General features: G+C 46.4%; 1 protein-coding gene across 1 annotated transcript in view; it reads left to right on the top strand.

The window, feature by feature from the left end:
- Nucleotides 1-18,628, top strand: part of ANKRD55 (ankyrin repeat domain 55) — a 144,435-nt gene that overhangs the window by 49,432 nt on the left and 76,375 nt on the right. Inside the window, exons 2-3 of the mRNA XM_040339518.1 lie at nt 7,505-7,627; nt 16,676-16,806. Coding sequence (XP_040195452.1) covers nt 7,505-7,627; nt 16,676-16,806 — 254 coding nt within the window. The remainder of the gene's footprint in view (nt 1-7,504; nt 7,628-16,675; nt 16,807-18,628) is intronic.

Here is an 18,628-nt window from a genome sequence, read left to right as displayed (position 1 = left end):
ATTTTTAAATGTCGGTTACTATCTGTCAAGTTAAATCGTTCAGGAGAGGTTTCAAAACATCCATGTAATTTCCACAACGAAAAGTCACTGAGGTTGCCATTGAAAAACATGCTGTTTTGTAAATTTGTAATGTAAAGGATTTGTGTATTTTCCTGTCTCCCTCAAAGCAATATGAAAAAGATTGCTCTATCTCCCATGCCTTTTTTTACCTAGTGCCTACTATCCCTACAAAGTGGTAGAAATGAGTACAGTGGAACCCCGGATTGCGAGTAAAGCTGTTAACGAGCGTTTCGCAATACGAGCACTGTATTTCCTAAAATCCTAACTTGTCTCGCAAAACGAACAGGATTCGTGCCAAAGCGGTATGCAGTACCGCGTTTGGCCTGAGGGGGGGATCCCCCCCCCGCCTCTGGCTGCATGCGGTATTGCATGCCATTGAAGTCAATGAGGAACAAATTATTTTCGTTTCCATTGACTTCATTGGGGAAACTCGCTTTGATATGCGAGTACTTTGGATTACGAGCATTCTCCTGGAACAGATTATGCTCCTAATCCAGGGTTCCGCTGTATTAATATTGTGTATAGAAGGGAAGGGGAAAGAGGAAAATTTGCGCTTGGTAAAATAGAGAAAATTAAATAAATATATGTTGATAATCCCTGAGGGTAATATCAATAATCCCTGAAGGTGTCCTGCAGCTAAACACTAAAACCTTGATACCAAGTCAAAAGAAACATATAAACAAACAGTGTAGCGCTGGAAATAAATCAAAGTGAATAAATCAATAGTCATACCGCCGCTTCCAGGTATGTTTTCTGCGGGACTGGGTGTTCCTAATTGATTGACAGGCTTCCGACCGTCGCATACTGCGTCACGAGTTGCCGAAAGAAGCCGAACGTCGGTGCGCAGGCGCCGTATAGAGCCGACTCGCAGTCCGGCTTCTTTCGGCAACTCATGACGCGCTGTATGCAACGGTCGGAAGCCTGTCAATCAATTAGGAACGCCCAGTCCCGCAGAAGACATACCCGGAAGCGGCGGTGAAAATACGGTATGTCCGGGGATAAAATAAAAAAAAACAGTCATTCTGACAACTCGGCTGAATCTAATGTTACATTTTTTTTTTTGGGTGAACCCCCGCTTTAAGCAAGTCATTTTTTGTTTATTGCAAAGTTTAGTACATAGAGATCCTGCTAGTATCAGCACTTCCTGTTGTAGGCTGACAATGCTACGTTGCTGCCAAGTAATTAGCTGCAGCGTTGTCATCCTGCCATGCAATGCCTGCCAGTCTGCCATTGGGCTTTCTAATAGGTCTGCAGGAGGCATGTTCATGAGGAGTGTTCTCAGCAGACTGTCAACACTGCTACTAATTGTAAGGCAGAGACGTAGCCCCTGTTCACACTGGTGCGACTTCACATGCGATTTGACATATCCAAATTGCATGACAAGTCAAACCCTATTGTCAGCAATGGAACTGTTCAAATCGGTGCGACTCAAACTATACGGTCCCATCTGGGCCATACTTTCAGAGCCCTGTGCCATAAACCGCGGCTTCTGTGCACATGCGCTGGAGTGACATAATCGCGGCTTCTGACCAGTCACACAGCTGGAGTCCGCGGACCCGGAAGGAAGGCGGATGAAGATGGGAGCACCCGCAGCTCTGAAATCCCAGTGCTAGAAGGCTTTGTTTTAAAGGAAGTTTATGCGATGCATACTAGCACATTATGACATTACCTTGCAGGGTACTAAAAAAAACGTCCAGCGGTTTACTATTGCTTTAATAAAACTGTATCCAGTGAGGCATGACACCAATCAAGACAAAATAGATTTTGGATTTACATACACTTTAATTCTTTCACATTGTTATTTTTCCCTGATAATACCCAGCAGAATATTTTTTATTTAGCCATTTTTTTATTCAGGCTATTTCACTTTGTGCTCACAGTTTTCTGCAATTATCCGAATATGTTACTCTGACACCAGCACCTGTGAAGGCTGCTAAGAAATTCTTAGAAAGGGCTTATTGTGTGTGAATGAGAGAAATCAGGGAACTTTCTTATACCATCAAATTACATCAAAATCATAGAATGTATCCTGAGTCTCAATCATGAGCTGTTTTGTCTGTGAAGGTCCCCATCTTTCCAGGTCAAGGTATATTGAATAGTAGTTAGTCCCATTCAAATGAGCTTGCTTTGTAATATTGAAGATGTCTGACCACTCAGCTAAGTCTTTTCCTTAGTTCAAATGAATGTCAGTAACATACTCCACTAATACTAATCACATGCAGTGGCGGCTGGTGCTAAAAAATTGGGGGGGGGACACTTACATTGTATAGAACAAATAGCGCTTTTCAAGGCACCCCAGACGATGTACTATGATACAAAATGTGTTGGGGGGACTCCACTGTTGCCATACTTACCTTGAAAAGCGCCATTTGTTCTATACAATGTAAGTGTTCCTACCTACATAAGATTTCCACATTTTATCAGTATTACGCTATGTACCCTCTCTTTCCTCCCATTTTCTGATCCACATCCCTCCACATTGCCCTGGGAGTATCTGGACAACCACTCAAGAGATCATTTTACAAGTGTAGCACCCCCCTTACTTTCAGTGCGGGTGCTCCACTAAAGTTAGTGGGGAATGGAAGGGTTAGTTTTACTTCCATTCGTGACTTATGGAAACTCAGGCTGCTGCCCACTTCAGAATCGGTCCTGTAGGTCAGTCTGCGCTCCAGGGGTATGTGACCACCCCTGGGTGGCAGTTGGCGCTAGAGGGGTTCTGACAGACCCAACTTCTCCCAGCAGCCAATCAGAGGAGTTCTTCCCTCGTTGTGCATGCTGGGAGGGGGGTATATCTGGGGCAGCCGCTTTTGGCGGGTTGTTCTATCCGGCGCCCGAGTTCCAGGTGCGGTACCCACCTTCAGGGTACGCGCACCCATGGGCCCCGCCACCGTGGCCTGCTTCGCTGAGGTTGTGCACCATGCAGAGCCTTATCCTGACATTGAGAGGGGCCCCAGCGACTTGCTGGGTCCCAACCTTCTGTTGAGAGGATCCTAAGCTGGAGGCTGTGCGATGGGGGATCGGCTCGGGGGAACGAAGAACTAGAGGTTGTCCAGGAGGCCTAGACGAACCATCGGGGATCCGGTCACCACACCATATGACAGGTATGCTCAAGCTGTCAGTGGGTGACACTGATTGAACTAACTGGGAGGATTTGCTCAAATTGATCTCACAAATCCCAAGTTGTCCGGCCTGTGGCAGAGGCCCTGAGTCAGGCCTGTGGCAGAGGTCTGTTTCCTCCCAGTGATCCGCAAGTGACGCTCCGGCTGCCAGGCCTGAGATAACCGCCTGTCCGGGGGCACTTTACCCACCCTGATTGGGGTGGCGACAAATTGAGCTATATCATTGCTGAGAGCAGGCTTGCTCTCTCTTCATATCCAAGGCCTGATACTAAAGTTTCCCTACCCTCATCAACCTTTTTCTGTCGTGTGCCATGTTGATGTTGGCCGTGTTGGGCCTTGGAATAAAGCATTGAAAACTGAATTGATGTCTGGACACTTGCTCTTTATTCACACTCACAGAAATCACCCCTAGACCAAGTCAAGAAGGTAACTCAGTAAGCCGATCCCAAACTAATTAGCGGCTCCTTCGGGGGTGAGCGCTACACGTGGGGGCTCGTCCGGGATTCGGCTGTTGCCATTGACAACCAGAGAAAGTATAAGTGTGATTTACTAAAGGGGCGATAAGTGTTCGGTGACATGTGAAAGCTGTCCGGCGGCGAGGGGGTAACCTTGCACCGCTAAGCCTGGGCTCACGTGCAGCTCTGCGCGCGCCAGCGTCGTGCCTGGACATGTTTTTCAAGTGGGAGGAGCCACCCTCCCCTGCGTGAGACGTACTATGCGGAGACCCCTCGAGTGGCCCTGCCCATGAAGATGGCTACTTCTTCAAACTCGGGCGAAAGGCCGGAGCCCTCAGAACTCGTTGAGGACACTTTGTGTGGGTATGAGCTCCGCAAGATTGGGGTGCGAACTGATATTATGCCGGAATTGGACCTTGTGAACCAATTCCACCTCTGGCGGGTTATCCCATCGGCAGAGCCTGCATTGGTGCCAAGGGCCCGTAGTGATAATGATCTCAGCCAGGAGGCTACAGTCAGGTTGGAGCCTATGGATCTACGAACCCCACTGTTGGCCTGGGGAGTTGGCGAATTCGGCCGACACATGATGATTTCAATGCCCGTCACTCTGCCTGCATTGAGAAGAGCACAAGACACCACCGTGTTACCAGGGCTTGGGAGGCCTGGCATGATGCCAAATTTCTCTGGGCTGCAGTATATTGTCATGTGCCTGGTGGCTGTAGACTATGGTTGGGAATACCCATATGTGCCCCCGAGTCTCTTTCAGGACATTGACCGGAATCGGGAGATGTGGTGCCGGAATGCTGCCTGGAACCATCTGAATGTCAAAGTCAGAGACCGTGAGACGAAATACACACTCCTTTGCATGGGAAATCATCTAGAAAATTGTCTCCGGGACTGGAGCTGGGGTCGGTACTTATACCGAGACCGTGTTATGCTGAGATACCCGGGACGAAGAGACTTGGTGTTCTCAGTGGCATCTATTAATGGAATGAGTGAAATCGACATCCTTCCCGACCCGCGCTTTTACAGATAGATTGGATGCCTGTGTTTTTCGCTCACATTTACCTCTCGGAGGTATGAACCAAGACATTCCCTACTCCTCCAGATCCACATCTGGGGCCCGTTTTGTGCAGAACTCTTTGGGGGGTGGGTTCAGCCAATTCAAGTGGGAGTCTGTCAACTTTGGAGATACAGCATCGGAAGATCCGATAGGAAAAGAACTATATTTTTTTCCCTTTTCTCCTCTTTGCTGCTACTTGAGCACGTGTGACTTTTTTTTCCCCTCCATCTCTTCCGGGATGGATGAACTGTTGCAGGACCAGCACACTGACCACTAGGGGCAGTGTTCTGCACCGTTACTATGAGGGACAATACTATTAATGATGTGTTTGAATTTGATTTTCTCCCTTTCTCTTCTCTGTGAAGTATCTTTTTTACCAGTACTTACAAGTTTACATTAACTGGAGAGGATTTCGTGTTCAGGCCTGAGCGTGCAGTCCTGATCCTAAACTGAGAGGTTGTAAATGTTAATAATGATTACATTGATATGCCAGGATGCATGTTTTACAATGTTTTTTTTTATATATTGCATATTTCTTATGTGCATACAGGTTTTTTTGGACCCACCTGTCATCCATACTGCAGAGAATGGGCAGTCAGATAGCAGGGTTGTGTATGTGTGTATGTCATGAAAATGTATATTAGATTGTAATGTCAATTTTGCAAAAGGGTTTTTCCTCTCTCTTTTCCTACTTTCCTGTTTAGTTCAGTATCAGGTCAGCATTCGGGCTTGAATGATTTGGGACACTGGGGACAGTGTCAATTCAAGTGGGAGGAGTATGTAGCGCCCCCCTTACTTTCAGTGCGGGCGCTCCACTAAAGTTAGTGGGGAATGGAAGGGTTAGTTTTACTTCCATTCGTGACTTATGAAACTCAGACTGCTGCCCACTTCAGAATTGGTCCTGTAGGTCAGTCTGCGCTCCAGGGGTATGTGACCACCCCTGGGCGGCAGTTGGCGCTAGAGGGGTTCTGACAGACCCACCTTCTCCCAGCAGCCAATCAGAGGAGTTCTTCCCTCGTTGGGCATGCTGGGAGGGGGGTATATCTGGGGCAGCCACTTTTGGCGGGTTGTTCTATGCGGGGCCCGAGTTCCAGGTGCGGTACCCATCTTCAGGGTACGCGCACCCATGGGCCCCGCCACCGTGGCCTGCTTCGCTGAGGTTGTGCACCATGCAGAGCCTTATCCTGACATTGAGAGGGGCCCCAGCGACTTGCTGGGTCCCAACCTTCTGTTGAGAGGATCCTAAGCTGGAGGCTGTGCGATGGGGGATCGGCTCGGGGGAACCTAGAACTAGAGGTTGTCCAGGAGGCCTAGACGAACCATCTGGGATCCGGTCACCACACCATATGACAGGTATGCTCAAGCTGTCAGTGGGTGACACTGATTTAACTAACTGGGAGTTTTCGCTCAAATTGATCTCACAAATTCCAAGTTGTCCGGCCTGTGGCAGAGGCACTTTACCCACCCTGATTGGGGTGGCGACGAATTGAGCTATATCATTGCTGAGAGCAGGCTTGCTCTCTCTTCATATCCAAGGCCTGATACTAAAGTTTCCCTACGCTCATCAACCTTTTTCTGTTGTGTGCCATGTTGATGTTGGCCGTGTTGGGCCTTGGAATAAAGCATTGAAAACTGAATTGATGTCTGGACACTTGCTCTGTATTCACACTCACAGAAATCACCCCTAGACCAAGTCAAGAAGGTAACTCAGTAAGCCGATCCCAAACTAATCAGCGGCTCCTTCGGGGGTGAGCGCTACACAAGGATAGAGCCTCCCCTCATTGGTTGGATTTACCTGTTAAAGCTCGGAGCTCAGCTGAGGATCCAGTTCCCAGTGGTCATTCCATACAAAGCCTGTTTGACCCACTGAACGTACGTTCTTTCGGGTTCAAACATTCTGGTAAGCCTCCCATATACTGATGGCGGTCTTCTTCACTTCACTGTGTCTTGCTTTCTTCACATTTTAAATTTTTCACCAGTTTGGAACTTTTATTCATCACTATACAGACATTCAGTTGTCTATGGTTGCACCTTTTTGAGTTTATTCAGAGACAGTTACTTGTTTGTTGTTATTTCCATTGGTGTATTATTTTCCTGATTATTTACTGTCTATATAGTTTAGCCCTGTGTGCATCAGATAAATTTGATTAAGCGCTACACTTTTTTGTTCCATAGAATAAGAAAGGTAACAGCACAAAATACTTTCTGCATATGTTTATTTGTATGGTCACTCATTATTACCATGATTTCAGACAGGATTGTTTTTAACCTGTGCACGTACATAATTACAACTAGAACTGGAAGGTACGACATAGGTCCTGGGATTTCGGTTTTGACCTGGCAATCTACTTTTACTATATAACTTGCTAATATAATTGGGTATAAATTGATTACAAATGCCCTTTGGTGGTAATCAACACCATAAATGACAATTGTGCCACGTCCTAACAATGAATGAATTGAAAACAAATGTGGAAAAAATTTACTTTGTAGGCACGTATATAAAATATAGCAAATCATTTTTAATATTTCACAGATGTGATATGTTAATAGACAACTGCATCTATAAATGGAATATACAAAATATAGAAAATATAAATAATATTGTATATTGTATATTTTCTATATTTTGTGTATTCTATTTATAGTTGCAGTTGTCTATTAACATATCACATCTGTGAAATATTAAAAATTCTTTCCTATATTTTATATATGTGCCTACAAAATTTATTTTTTTCCACATTTGTTCTCAATTCATTTGCTAATATAATTGATAACAAATGGCCTTTTCTTGTTTTTGTTTCAAGGTGATTCAGCAGAAGAGATTGACTTGAGTGTGGTATACCAAGCGTCAGCGAATGGTGATGTCAACACATTGACTGCAATAATCCGAGAAGATCCTTCAATACTGGAGTACTGTGACAATGAAGGTACTGAGTGTGTCCTGGAGAATGTCAGAGGAGAGTGTGGTGGTGAGATACAACGCTGTATCCTGGCCTAGGCCAACAAGGCCCAGGCCTAGGGCAGCAATATGCAGGGGGGCAGCACGGAAAGAGTCCCCGCCGGCTTGCGCTACACTGTTGGTGTAACGCACGCTGCTTCTAAATTTGACTGTTCTATCATCCTGGACCACAAACCTTCCTCACTGTGCTATATGTTTTCTGCTGCACCATTGTAATGGTTATATCTTCTTAGTCCTCTCCATAAAATTATCAGTGCTTAAAGTAGAACTATAGGCAATGCTTTTTTTTCCATTTTGGATAGAGTAAGTTAGGGTTGTGGCCCCTGTCAGTTTATTTTTTACCATCCCTGTCCCATTGCATAGATTTCCCTTCATTTCCTGCCCCCATAGCAAAACAGGAAGCGAGAGGAAATCTATGCAAATTAAGGGAATCCATTGCACCCCCTCCAGGCCCTTAGAACTAGTGTCCCCACTCGAAAATTCTTAAAGTCTTAAATAGGAAGGGGTGGGTCAAATTTAAATTAGGGCATGAGTTTAGTCAGGCCTAGGGCAGCACAAAACCTAAATACACCACTGGTGAGATATATTATGGAGAGACTAAAGCTGGCCATAGATTGATAACATTTTGAACAAAAATTCCTAGGAAAGGTATTAGGGAAATTCATACAAAAAATCGCAGAACATTTGAATGTCATTAATGTCAATGTTCGTTCCAGAAAAAATTTCCATTTGACCCACTAATGTTCAACCACTTCCAGACAGGCTCACGCCGATATACGTTGGCACTTTGAAGAGGGATATCTTTGTTATGGCAGCAGCTAGATCAAATAACCCCGGTATCCTCTTCTTCAGTAAGGGGTCCTGTTTCAGATAAAAGTGGTCTCTGCGGCAAATTTGACACAAAATCACTTTTAACGGCGGCGGGAGCAGGCCCCCCCACCCTCCGCTCTCCGATGTCCTCCGCCGCTTACCGGAGCCGTCGGTAGCAGCAGAGGCGGTCGGGTCCTCTCCCTGGCTTGGAATGGAGACGAGTGAGGGGAAGATGGCCCTAACTTTACTGTTGTCTTATGTTTTAATTCAAAAAAGTTAAATTCAATAAAAAAAAGTGTATTTTTTTCAATAAAAGTGCGCTTGTAAGACCGCTGCGCAAATAGGGTGTGACAGAAAGTATTGCAAAGACCGCCATTTTATTCTCTAGGGTGTTAGAAAAATAAATAGTGCTTGTGCTGTGTAATCTGCCCCCCTCTAAACTTAAAAAAAAATTGAATCTGGCACTTCCTGTATCCCCTCTCTAATTAGACCATGAAAATCAGGGCAGCTCCGCCCTGATCAGATGGTCTACTTGCGGGCCTCGGACGCTGCTGTCCCCTCTGCTATCCTGTCTTCCCCCTCACCCCCCTCCGTCCTGCATGTCAGCTTGTGTCTGTGTCTCTGTCGTCACTTCTAGTAAAATATAAAAAAAAAATTCTCACTGCCAAATACTCTTTCATATCCTGGTAGAAAAACTAGCACTCCAAATACAGATTTAGCCCTGTCTTCAGGCCAGTCAGGTGACTCTGGGACGGTTTTCATGGCTACTGCAGGAGAGACTGAGAGGCCATGTGATCTCCCTGGCTGACGTCAGAGGGAGATCACTGACCCTCTTGCAGTATCCATTCATCACAGCTGTACAGCGGCCGTGAGTCATGTGACCGGCCTGAAGACAGCTCTAAATCAGTTTTTACAACACTCGTTTTTTTATAAGAAAGGTACAGTGTGCTCTGTCAGGCTCTAATAGAGAGTTCAGCAGAGTTTGCGTTATATGGGTTAACAAAGCCCAAAGCGGGCAGCTGCCTGTTCCTTAACACCCAGTAAACATCATGATTGTTAAGGAGTGGGTGGCTATCGCATCCTTAACAACCAATGAGTCACCAGCTGTTACCTGCTGACAGCTGAATCTAAAAAAATAATAAAGAAAAATCTAAAAAAAGTATCAAAAAAATTGGAAAAAAGTGGTGTCCCCCCCCCCCCAATGCATAGGCCAGTGGCTGTGGGGGTCTGTGGGCAGGGGGCTTATCACAATCTGAAATCCCCCTTTACCAGCGGGGAAGCTTGCTGACAGCTATTGACTCATCATTCGTTAAGGATGCGGCGGCCACCTGCTCCTTAACAACCATGTTGTTTAGTGGTTGTTAAAGCGGGAGTTCACCCAATGATGTTTTATTTTTCTCTTTTCCCCTTAGATGGATGCTCGTTTTGTCTAGGGGAATCGGCTAGTTGTTTTAAAATATGAGCCGTACTTACCGTTTTCGAGATGCATCTTCTCCGTCGCTTCCGGGTATGGGTCTTCGGGAGCGGCCGTTCCTTCTTGATTGACAGTCTTCCGACGGTCCCATCCATCGCGTCACTAGTAGCCGAAAGAAGCCGAACGTCGGTACTGCGCCTGCGCACCGATGTTCGGCTTCTTTCGGAAAATCGTGACGCGATGGATGCGACCGTCGGAAGCCTCTCGGAAGACTGTCAATCAAAATAGGAACGCCCAGTCCCGCAGCCCATACCCGGAAGCGGCGGAGAAGATGCATCTCGTAAACGGTAAGTACAGCTCATATTTTAAAACAACTAGCCGATTCCCCTAGACAAAACGAGCATCCATCTAAGGGGAAAACATGTTATGTACGGGTGAACCCCCGCTTTAAGGACGCGGTGTTAAATAACCTCAAGTTTTTATTCCAAAAATACCGAAAGACGTCATAAAATAACTCATGCAGTATTTTTGTAGCTTTTTTTGTGTATGGCAAAAAAAAAATTTGAAAAACGCTGAGCGGTATTTTACCACCTTTTTAGAGAGGAACAATAACACTTTGTAAATGTAGCTCACTTAAGCCTTAAAGCGGGAGTTCACCCATTTGTTAAATTTTTTTTTTCTCCCCTTAGATTCCTGCTCGTTCGGTCTAGGGGAATCGGCTATTTGTATTAAAATATGAGCAGTACTTACCCGTTTTCGAGCTGCATCTTCTTCCGTCGCTTCCGGGTATGGGTCTTCGGGAGCGGGCGTTCCTTCTTGATTGACAGTCTTCCGAGAGGCTTCCGACGGTCGCATCCATCACGTCACTCGTAGCCGAAAGAAGCCGAACGTCGGTGCGGCTCTATACTGCGCCTGCGCACCGACGTTCGGCTACTTTCGGAAAATCGTGACGCGATGGATGCGACCGTCGGAAGCCTCTCGGAAGACTGTCAATCAAGAAGGAACGCCCATTCCCGCAGCCCATACCCGGAAAGCGACGGAGAGGATGCATCTCGTAAACGGGTAAGTACTGCTCATATTTTAAAACAAATAGCCGATTCCCCTAGACAAAACGAGCAGGAATCTAAGGGGGAAAAGTGCTCTCTAAGGGTGAACCACCGCTTTAAGGTAAATTGAGTGCATGTTCTGACTTTATCTTACTTACAATATTTCCTGGATTGCATTAGCAATTCACTGACGGTCTCCACTTGTCCAGAGCTGATGTTTAAATCTCTTTGCAGAAATGATGTTTGCGATGTGTTGTAGACATTGTGATGCATAACAATTGAAGAGATTTCTATTCAGTTTAATGAGATGACAAATCACTTGTGTTGTTTTGTTACCTTAAGAATCTGATTCACCAGACCCAGCATTAGAACTCCCTCCAGAGATCGCACGACCTGCGTTTTGATTACTCATTTCTACAGACTAGAACAGCATGATAGGATTATAGTACAGTGGTACTTATCATCCAGATTACATCAATGTTCGCAGATTGTTCAGCAATAAACTGAGCAATAAAAGTCTGCAAACACATAGGATTGGATTATTATTATAAATGTTATATTGGTCATCATGATCTATTACATCACAAATATATAAAGATTTACTGTAGTTGGCGTAAAAAGAAATGTGTGTGTCATAAAACAAATTAAACAATAAACATTAAAACAAAACTCTGGGTTTATATAAAACCACACTTAATTCAGTTATATGTTTGGTGAAGAAAATAAATGCACAACTAGGGGAACGAGGTGGCGAGCCCCTAATATCTAGGCATGTGCCACATTATTCCTTTATTTAACAAAGAACGTAGCAGGAAGAGTGAGACTCATTTCTTGAATTGGCAGGGCTGCAGATAAGGATGAATCTGACTTCTTAGGCAAGCCATTTGGTAGTTTATAGTGGAGTTCCACCCAGAATTGATCAGATTCCCCCCCGCTGCCACATTTGCCACCTTTTAGGGGGGAGAGAGGAGCGGATACCTGTCAACCCAAGTATCCGCTCCCACTTCTGGGGAAAAATTGCCTCAATTTGTGCGGCAAACTACGCAATGTCTGGCCCCTCCTCCTCCCCCCTGCTGCCTTCTGGGAGACACACAGGTCCCAGACAACAGCAGGGGCCATTCAGAGAGTGCAGCGCAACTCGTGCAGTAGGAAACAGACGGTGAAGCAACAAGGCTTCACTTCCTGTTTCCCTTAGTAAGGATGTCGGCGCTTGCACCTGGAGCCGAGGGACGGGTCTACTTCGGGTGCCAACATCGCGGGCTCCCTGGACAGGTAGGTGTTCATATATTAAAAGTCAGCCGCTACAGTATTTTTTTGCGTGTTACCTCGTGTACACCCTGGGACACAGACGCGATGTTGCATCCAGCTTAATGGTTTTTATATTAATGCCTATCGTAAATGCTGCTAACTAAGGGCCTTCCTGACAAGGTTTATTTGCTCTGCTGTTTTGCTGATATCTGCTGTCCCAGCTGGCCCAGGACTTTATAGGACTAGTCTACCTGAGAGTTACAATTCTCCCTGTGGCGCACAGTTTCCAAATCCTTGGATCTTTACTTTGACCCCTTATTGGCCAACCTAAGATTCCTGGCGTATGAAAACTTTTACTGAAGCTCATTTTTTGACTTTTGATTGTCTCTACCTGTGCCTTATATGCCCCATGGATGCATCCGTTAAAGGACCATTTGTCATATAATTCTCTATCTCTCTGCTAAACATGTACTCCTCGTCTTCGTCCTGAAGAAGCCCCACGGCGAAACGTGCGTTGGCGACTTCTGAGGAATGTACAGTGGTCAATTGCTGTAAATTAATACCATATTTTTTTGTATTTTTTGTAATTTTTGTTTGTAAAATTGATATGCTATTAAATAATATTTTTTTAAACATACTTCCCTGGCCTGAAAGTCTGATCATCAATGTCCACCTGCTAGATATTGTTTCTTCCCTAATATAATTACAGATGTGGCCCATGTGAGTGCTATCCTCGTGTTTCTACTCCTTTCTTTCTTTTCCTTTATCTTTTCTTTCTTTCCCCCCCCCCCCATCCTTCCCTCCTGGCCCTCCCCTCTTTGTTGAATCAAAGTATTTTTTTGCTGTTTATCAATGCAGCCATGTTTTCTGGTGAATATGGAGTGCTGGAGGTTGTAATCTGCACGGTGAATACGTATGATGTTTGTTCATTGGTCCACATAATAGTGGTGGAGACTGTCTGCACTTTACAACTTGCTGTATTTAACATTTTTATATACTTGCCTTATACAGTGGAACCTTGGATTATAAACATAATCTGTTCCAGGAGAACGCTTGTAATCCAAAGCACTCGCATATCAAAGCAAGTTTTCCCATAGAAGTCAATGGAAACAAAGATAATTTGTTCCGCATTGACTTCTACTGCATGCAATACTGCATGTGGCCAGAGGTGGGGGGGGGGGGGCACCTGAGAGATTCAGAAATACTCAGGGGCAGCTCGGCTGAAGTCGGAAAGGCTCAAAAAAATTTGGTAACGGAGTATTTCTAAGTGTTTGAGTATTTGAGTGTTTCCGTGTATTACCGAACTGCTCCAAACCGAGTGTCACCTGCAACCACGCACCTCTGGCGGTACTGCACACCGCAGAGGCCTGAATCCTGCCCGTTTTGCGAGACAACACTCGCAAACCGAGTCAGGATTTAAAAAAAATTGCTTGTCTTTCAAAACGTTCCTTAACCGCGTTACTCGTAAACCAAAGTTCCACTGTGCTTAAAATTGAGGACCTATCATTTTAAGGAATTGGACTATTGACGGATGAATTGCACATTTTACGTCTATTTATTCATATGATTGTAGCGCCCTGCTCCCAAAGATAGGGGCACTATTTTAAATTTAGGGGATATCTGGGCCAATAGTTGGGCCCAGACCTGTTGAATTATATGCAAATTTGCCTCTGTTCTGGCTGTGGTACTGCCTGGTAGTATTTTCCCTTGTTGCCTGTGGGTGGCTTCGGGCCCATGTTGGAACGCAGGTGTACCATGGTGTATTGGGTGTCCCAACTCAGCAGTGGTACAGTGGGAGTGGTGACCCCACTGTGCATGCTGGGAGGGGATACTTAAGGGGCAGACGCTGTTTTTCGGGGTCCTTCGAATCGTGGCCCTCCTGGCGCGAGGTGGGTATGTGTGCGATTTCAGTCTCGGGACCACGTTGGTCTGAGGCTGTGTTCCTGTCGGAGGTGATCGTTGGAGGAGGTGATCCTGTGCTGTCTGTCCTGCGGGAAGAAGCCACTCAATGAAGGAAGCCAGGGAAGGACCTGTCCTGGAAAGGACCGAGTGGAAGGCTGGTACTTTGGGAGAGGCCTGGTAATTTATTGAAGGATGCACCGTTAACCTACAACACCTTAGGCCCCAGTTTCAGCAGACATGTTCGGTCGTGTGTAGGCCCGAGCGGGCAGGATTCCAGCAAACATTTGCCCGCCGGGCCTTTTCCCAGCGGGCAAATATTTCCAGGCTTGTTTTAAAACAGCCCGCTGGAATCCTGTCCCCTCGGACATGTTCGGTCGTCTGTACAGACCTACTGTACATGTCCGAGTGCCCGCCATCCCTCGCATGCGTCGAATGACTTCGACGCATGCGTGGAAGCATTTAACTGGCAGGCCCGCCCACGTCGCCGCGTCATCGTCGCGGCGACGGTGCGGACACGCCCCGCGTATTGTTTACGCGCGGATTTCTGTATGATGGTGAGTACAGCCACCATACAGAAATCCCCGGGCAGACATGTACGGTGAAAACGGTCCGACGGACCGGTTTCATCGTACATGTTTGCTCGTCAGTACCCGGCATTACAGTCCGCCGGATTGGCTTAAAGGCTCTTTTACTGTAAGGCAGGAAGTTCAGGACTTTAAAATCCTGTGGCAGAGGATTCCTGAATATCCATTCTGTGTTCTCAGACGGTCTGTGGCAGAGACTGTTTCTATGTTGTCCGTGCATCATTCCGGCTACTAGGCCATGTGAGAGGGGCCTATCCGGGTGAGCAATACCCACTCAGGATTGAGTGGCGAATACTGGAACTTTGAATACTATTGTACATTCTGTACTGCGTACCTGAACCTTCACCTTCTCTCTATACTTTCTACTTCCTTCACAAGTTTATGCAGCGAAAATAAAGCCTACAGTTGAAGGTTTTACATCTTGTGTGCAATTCCTACAGACTTTCTCCCCTGGACAATGAACTTAGAGGTAACGTGCAAATCCAAAATCTAAACCAGCAGCTCCTACAATGAATAGCACTTTATTTGTTATATGACACTTTTGTACTTTTGAATAGTTATATTATAGGTGCTGAACCTCATATAGGTTGACTTTGGAGGATTTGTTGCATATTGGCCTTGCTGCAAGCTGTCTTTTTTACTTTATTTTTCACGGAAGCTTAGTGATATATATTTGTAGCATTACCCCCAGTGGAGCAACTGGATGTTTGGGCGGCACATTACCTCGTGGCTCCTCTGAATTCCTAGGGGTGATGTGATGCGTATTTCATATAGTAGAAGTAAAGGAATGTCCACACCAGGTGCTCTTTGCTGTGCTCTTTATTACCCAGCCGGGTAAAAACAGTAAACTTGTGGTGAGGAAAGTAAAGTTGAAGAAGGAGGGAGAATAGCAGATTCAGGCGTGATGATAGGGAAACAGTCCTGCTCCCAAGCGCAGCACTTCTCTGCGCCACTCCTGCCAGAGTGGGTCTAGTGTACCCGGACAGGCCTCTCCCACTGACCTGGCAGCCGGAGTATCACTCAGACAATTGTAGGATGAAGTCTCTGCCACAGACCCTCCTTGGTGAACTTAAACTTGAGGAAAAGTCTCTGCCACAGACCCTCCTTGGTGAGCCTCAGAAAGATACCTCTGCCACAGGCCCTCTCTTGATTGAATTCTTGGAGATATCCCTCCTTAGATGAGTTACGCCTGGATCTCCTTCAACTTGTCGCCCAGGTACTGACTGACAGGTGATCAATCCCTCAGTGTCCGGCTACCTCGATCCCCGGTGGTTTGTCCAGGCCCTTTTGGACCGCCAGCCTCTCAATGGCGCTCCTCAGACTGACTCCCTACGGAACAGCAGTTCGCTGTTCAGATGCTCCGGGCCAGCATGGCCCTGGAACCAGGAACACCGCGTGGCACGCACGCCACGGACAGGTAGGCCATAACGCCAGGGCGCCGTGATGTGGCCGCCCTAAAGGTGGGTGCCACACTGGATGAAGAAGACCCAGAACCAATGGCGTCTGCCTCATAAATACCCCTCCCCAGCATGCACTGCGAGGTCAAACCCTCCCTATTGGCTGCTGGGAAAGAGCACCCAAACCTTGACTCCACTGCTGCCACCTGCAGCACCGGGGTTGGAAGAACACCCCAGTACAACAGAATAAACCCGCAGCACAGCCAAGCTGAGACAGAGACCCTGTTTTGCACTTAACAATCTGCATCAGAGTCCAACTACACTCTGATCTACCTTTAAATTTAACTAGAATCGGTACTATAAAGTACACAGGCGCTACATATTTTTATAAAAAAAAAGTTTTGCCTCAGTTCTACTTTAATTAAACAGTTCTTGTTTAAATAGATGAAATATCTGTTTTGGCCAGACCGACCCTTTAAATAATTCCATGTTATAATTGCCATGGATACTATGTACTTTTTTTTTTCTAAATGAAAAGATGCTATAGCGATATTTTTCATGCGACATACTCTAACAAACATTTGGTTGCACACTGTTGACATTTTTTATCTCCAGGTTGCACACCACTGATGCACGCTGTTTCCGGACGTCAGGTCGATACAGTGAAACTGCTGCTGAAAATGGGAGCCAACATAAACACACAAGATGCCTGTGGAAGAACAAGTCTATCACTTGCCACGTACCTGGTAAGAAAATGTAATCATTATTGGGGAATACATGAGTCCACCTTTAAATAGTAATTTGGTACATGCTTTACAAGAACATCTACTTCAAGATCTCTCTCATTTCTATTGGTTTCTACTATAAACCTTGTTTCATTTTCTTCATTAACTACCTGTATGTGGGTAGAAATATATATAAAGGAAAAAGGGGGGTGAGTGGCGCTGCCGCCCACTCGGTTAGTGGTGTGGTACTCAAAGTGCTAGGTGCATTTAGGCAATAGGATTAAAGAAATATATACTCCTTGCACTAATAAATCCTCCTCGCAAGTCAGGTGATGCTTAAATCAAATAGATGCTTCACACTGTGTGCATGTAACCAACAAATAAGCACATCAAGGCTAGATAAACCAATCTATATATATAAAACTCAACGTGTGTGTGTGTGTGTATGTATGTATGTTCCAGCATCACGTCCAAACGGCTAAAGATATTAACATGAAACTTGGCACACATGTTACTTATATGTCAGCAACAAACATAGGATAGGTGGTTTAACCCTTACCCACCCCCATTTGCCATGGTCAGGGTTTTTCTTTAAAGTCCCATTCAACTCTATGGGAAATACATGTTACTTCATAACTTCCAAACGGCTGTACATATTTCGATAACACTTGGTCACATGTTACTTATATGTCCACTTAAACTATAGGATAGTTAATTTATCCCTTAACTACCCCCATTTGTGAGGGTCAGGGTTTTTGTTTAAAGTCCCATGCAAATCAATGGGAAATGTATGGGAAATGTATGTTCCCACATAACTTCTGTACGCCTGGAGATATTTCAATAATACCTGGTACACATATTACTTATATGCCAAATAAAAATATATGACAGTTAAATTAACCCTTACCTACACCCTTATATAAATGATGGGTATATTTATATTACTATGATTTTCCTCCCCAAAAGGTTAAGATAGGAAGACCGGGCAACGCCGGGTATTCAGCTAGTACTAGATAAAGGAAAGGATTGGAGTTGTTATATATCTATCAAGCAAAGACACAGGAAGCCCGGAGCAAGAGAAAAAGACATAGGCGCAGGGCGGCATGAAAAGGTGCCCAGCAGCCTGGGCCAGATAGGGTTAACTTCAGGCGGGAAGCTGTCAGACCGGGGATTGGCCCGTTCATATTTGTGGGAGGGGCAGTGGGGGAGTTACGGCGCGCGGCACAGCGTGAGGCAGGCACTCGAGGAGGAAGAAAGTTCGTGCACTGACCTCTCAGCTCAGCTCTCCTCCTGTTTTCATGGCGGATCCCCGGGACCTGGCGACTCAGCTCCAGGACATGGCGGCCATCATGGGGACGGACTGGTTGCAGAGCCAGATTGCAGCCCTTCAGGGTGCGGCCGCCAGGGATCTGCCTGTGTTGCGGGGGCGGCGTGCTCGGCGGGCTCACCCACCGGAGCGCTACAGTCCCTCGCCTGCACCCACGGTTCAGCGCCACATTGGGAGCCCGGTAACGGACCCTCGGGCTCATCCGTCCCTGCCTCCACCATCCGGAGCAGGTGCGGGAGCCGGGAGGAATCCCCGACGCAGGCGGAGCCGCGCGGGACGGGGACAGAGCCATTCCCCTTCCCCGGTCCCGGTTCGGAAGAAGGCCCAGGAGATTGCGGCGCCATCCCCGGGGCGTGTTGCGCCGGCGGTGGCAGCTCAGCGGGGGAGGAGTATGACGGCGGGTCCGAGCATGCAGCCTTTGACGGCCGGCGACCCCTCCACACCTGGATCCAGTCGGGGTCCAAGGGTTACTGACACGGAGGTCGGAAGCAAGGCCCCTCCCGTGGGGGGGGGGGG

The sequence above is a fragment of the Rana temporaria genome, chromosome 1 (assembly GCF_905171775.1).
Source record: "Rana temporaria chromosome 1, aRanTem1.1, whole genome shotgun sequence".
In the NCBI taxonomy this organism is placed as follows: domain Eukaryota; kingdom Metazoa; phylum Chordata; class Amphibia; order Anura; family Ranidae; genus Rana; species Rana temporaria.
This window is presented reverse-complemented; position numbering and strand designations above follow the sequence as displayed.